This window comes from Humulus lupulus, chromosome 8 (assembly GCF_963169125.1).
Source record: "Humulus lupulus chromosome 8, drHumLupu1.1, whole genome shotgun sequence".
Taxonomy (NCBI): domain Eukaryota; kingdom Viridiplantae; phylum Streptophyta; class Magnoliopsida; order Rosales; family Cannabaceae; genus Humulus; species Humulus lupulus.
Window position 1 is genome coordinate 22,715,528 of NC_084800.1, and position 4,021 is coordinate 22,719,548.

The following is a 4,021-nucleotide window of genomic DNA, read 5'->3' on the forward strand; positions in this document are numbered from 1 at the left end:
ACATATTATGTCATATTGGTGTAAGACTTTAGTGACCAACATTTATTTGTTTATTTAATGTTGTGGACCAGCTGAGCTGACCAACCCATATCTAATCTAGCCGTTACCTCACCGTTTTGCCTACGTGGCATCAACATTTTCAAATACCAGAGTCGTTACGTTGCCCTGAAAAGAAGCTATTTAAAAATAAATTTGACCGTTAACTTTAATTTCAGCAAAACACAAACCTCGTCCCCTGTTTCTCAACTCTCACCTCTTATTCAAAGCCAAGCTTTCTCTAAAGAAGGAAAAACAGAACAACCACAATGGCTTTCGATTACGCTTTCACAGACGAGGAAATGGAGATCGACGAGACCGTCGGTTACCCAAGAGCCTATGCAAGGCTCTGCCGCGATCGCTGTTCTGGTCCGTACGCTCATGGACCTCCGTTTACTTTCATGCCTTACTGTCTCCACGAACACGAGGTATGCCAATTGAGCTCTCCTCGTTTCCCCAATTCAATTTCCAAACTTTACTTGGGTTTTCGTCTTTACATGCTTAGGATACAGAAAGTCACAATCTTCCAAAAATTTGTTTTTTTCGTTTTTCTACAATGGAAGAATTATGGTTTTTCTTGCTAATTTATTGTTTAGATGAAAAACTCTATTTGGATTAAGGTTTTTTAACTTATGAAGAGTTATTTTGACATAATTCAATAATGGGTACTTTAATTTATAAGAAGTTGTGATTGGAATGTCAATGAATGGTTTCACTTTCTTTTCCTGTTCTTTAATGTTTGTTTACGTCTTTTTTTTTTATTTTTTTTTTTACATTGTTCTTAGGTTTTGAGAGCAATGGATCTAGAACAACTCTTCCCCATCTTTGACCCGAAAGCAAAACACACTGGAAAGCCGAAGCTTTTTGTTAGTCTCTTGTGGAAGCAGCTCAGCCACCTTGGGTAATGCACTGAAACATGTCTTTACAATTACAATACTTAATTGTGAACGAACCAGTAATCTATATAATTGTTTCTTTCTTCAATTCAGGAATGCTGGCTTTGATCCTGCAGTAATTCGAGTAGACCCATATGGAAATGTCCTCTACTTTCATGCTGATTCGGCTTCTCCTCTCGCTTGGGATATAGATCACTGGTTTCCTTGCTCAAGTACACTATTAGTTACCAACTCTCTCCTCTTCTCTCCATCCAACCTCTTCTCCTACTCAAATATATATTTGTGGTATGTTACAGGGGGAGGATTGACCGTACCAAGCAATTTAAGGATATTGCAGTGGCAAGCCTGCAAGAAGAAGCATAACAAGCTGGAGTTTCTCATTCCATGGTGGGATTTTCAATTGGGCGTTTCTGTAAACCAGTTCTTGTCAATATTTGCTTCTTCCAACTCAGATTATAGGTGGGGTCTATATAAGTTTCTACGTTTACATGCCTAGGAAGTTCAAAGGTATTGGCTTATGACAATATCTCCTTTCTCTTAATTTTTGCAGGCACAGGGCATTTTCCTTTTTGTTCTCTGAAGGTGAAAGTGAGGAATTGAACTCTTCACAGACAGTTGAATCTCATTCTTTCCCACAGCACTTTGTTGAATCCAAAGAGAAACTGGGCCTTGCTCCAGCCGCCATTGTTGCATCTCGAAGGGAGTCTTATGCATCTTCAACTTCAATGGCTTTGCTGTCATTGGATTATAATAGGCTTAGGCCACGTTCTCCAGCATTGGGTTGATACTACTACTCAGAACTACTAGCCATTTCTTTTATGGTAGATCACTTGCTCTCCTAATCCTTTTCAATTGTCTATTTTTATTTGGCTGTGACAGCTGCAAGAAAATCCAAGGCTAGTAGTAGCTCGAAAGAAAATGAAAATCCAGCTTATTATTCAAGCCCATATCAATCCATTGTCATGGCTAGAGATTCCCTGAAACAAAGAGAAGAAACTTCCAAGATGCAGGCAGAAATTCAGAAAATTGATAATGAAGTTAGCGAAATAAGGCGAAAGAATGAAGAGGAAAAGGTGAACATTCAGGACTTGGAGTTGGTACTGATAAAGCGTAGAAGAAGGGCAGAGAAGTGTAGGCGGCTAGCGGAAGCACAGTCTTCATATAGGACTATGCTTGAGAAAATGATAAGAGATGCTATGCACCAGTAAGTTGAATGATTATATAGTTTCATAAATGAGATTACAAGTTCATATATTTTTTTTTTTGTCAGACTGATATTTTGTTGCGTATTGTTTCTTGAAGGAGTGTCATTTATAAAGAGCAGATGAGACTAAACCAGGCTGCATCAACCGCGCTCATGGCAAGACTTGAAGCTCAAAAGGCCATCTGTGATGCATCTGAGAAAGACCTCCATAGAAAATATAAAGAAAGGGATGATCTTGAGAAACAAATAAGACCAGAATGGGAGGCACGAAAGAGGTCAAGAATGAATGATGATGCCTTAATTGAAGAGAGAGACCAGAAGCCTATTCTGTATTTGCCTGAAATCAAACCAAGAACACCTTTACACAAGGAACTCAGAGTTTTTCTTGAGGAAGAGCAGAAAGCATCTGAAGCTGGATTATCACTGAGTGAAGAGGAAAAGCAATTTTGTATAGGAAAGGTACTGAAAAAATCTGAAAAGAATTTCTCCATAGACAAACGTGGGGAACACAGTAAAGCCATTATTGTCTTGGAGGATGACAACATGACGGGGCCTAAATTTAGCGCATCGGAAGAAAACAAATACCAGATGCGATTTCCTACCTCTCATGAACCAGAAGTTGAGGAAGATGAGGAGAGCAGAAAACAACGTGGCAAAGGGAATGTAGAAAAATGGCTTCAGATGCTGCTAGAGAATGCTCAAGAAGACTTGGTTGAGGCTCAACATCAACTCGAAAACAAAAGAAACAAGACTGATGATGACAACATTATCACTAAACTAAATAACAAGTACCCTCAAATACAGGAAAAGATTGACCAAGGAAAAGATGCGGCTGCTGCTGCTGGTGATAAGAAGGGAAAAGAAAAGAGCTACGAGCATGATGTTGAAGTAAGAAGTGTGGTAGAAGGAGGAGCTGAAACCAGCAAGGCTTCTGAAGAAAGAGGAAGGAGTCAGAGTGTTGGAAAGGAAAGGAAGCTTGTGAGGTCTGATAGTTTCAGGGCATTTCGTAGAATCCCATCATCTCCATCCATTATTATCTTGGGTATGAAAAAAGGTGTGGACTGCTTAGGAAAGAAGCCCATGGTTAGTGGTGATGATGAAGATTATGATGTCACAAGTAGTAATAGCTTCCTGAAGTCATCCATTAAGAGTATCAAGAAAGCAGTCAAAACATGAGTTCAGTTGGGTTCCACTTTACATATATTTTCTTCTTCTTAATCCTATTAAGATTGTTACCATATTTTTTCAAATTGTGCTAGACACGGCACATTTAGTTAAAAATAACTGTGTGAAGCTAGGTAGTCTATTTGTTTGTTTGTTTTTTGTCCTTGTTTTGTGTATAAGATTTGTTGGGTCAAGTTTGTAATAACAGCTTGTTGTTTAATAAAAGATTACTCTGTTTGTTGCGTTCTGTCACTTATAAATGTTTTTTATTTTGTGGGGGTAAGCAATAAAAGATATTTCATACGTCAAATATAAAAGCTCGTTCAAGCTAGAACCTGGATTTTTCTTTTGCTGGATTAGGGAAGTTAATCGTTCTATCATATCTGTTAATGACAAGTTTTAGCTCTTGCTGTTTGTTGTCAAAAATTATGCATGTTGTCTTGTCTAGCTTTCGATCTGTTTTATCTCAACTGTATAAAGAGTTATCACTGTTTTGACAGGTTAGTTATTAGTTAAAATAATAATGGTCTTTTCCAGCTGGCAGTCCACGTGACAAGCCATTGTCATTTGTTTCTGTTCCTTCTATATATAGATCATTATGCTAAACAGAACAACTAACTCTTTGAGAAAAAAACCCTAGATTGTAGATCTTGTTTCTTGGACTTTTCTTTGTAGTGCAGAGATAAGTGTGGAGAAGAAGCTAGTGATCTTCTTGGGCTAT

General features: G+C 38.1%; 1 protein-coding gene across 1 annotated transcript; it reads left to right on the plus strand.

Annotated features, from left to right (window-relative positions):
• Positions 1-215: 215 nt before the first annotated feature.
• LOC133796329 (uncharacterized) lies at positions 216-3,552 on the plus strand. The gene is made up of 7 exons (XM_062233799.1): positions 216-464; positions 822-937; positions 1,026-1,144; positions 1,229-1,391; positions 1,483-1,712; positions 1,812-2,136; positions 2,235-3,552. The coding sequence occupies exons 1-7, from the start codon at positions 306-308 to the stop codon at positions 3,310-3,312; spliced, it is 2,190 nt and encodes a 729-aa protein (XP_062089783.1). The 5' UTR covers positions 216-305; the 3' UTR covers positions 3,313-3,552.
• The last annotated feature ends 469 nt before the right edge of the window (positions 3,553-4,021 follow it).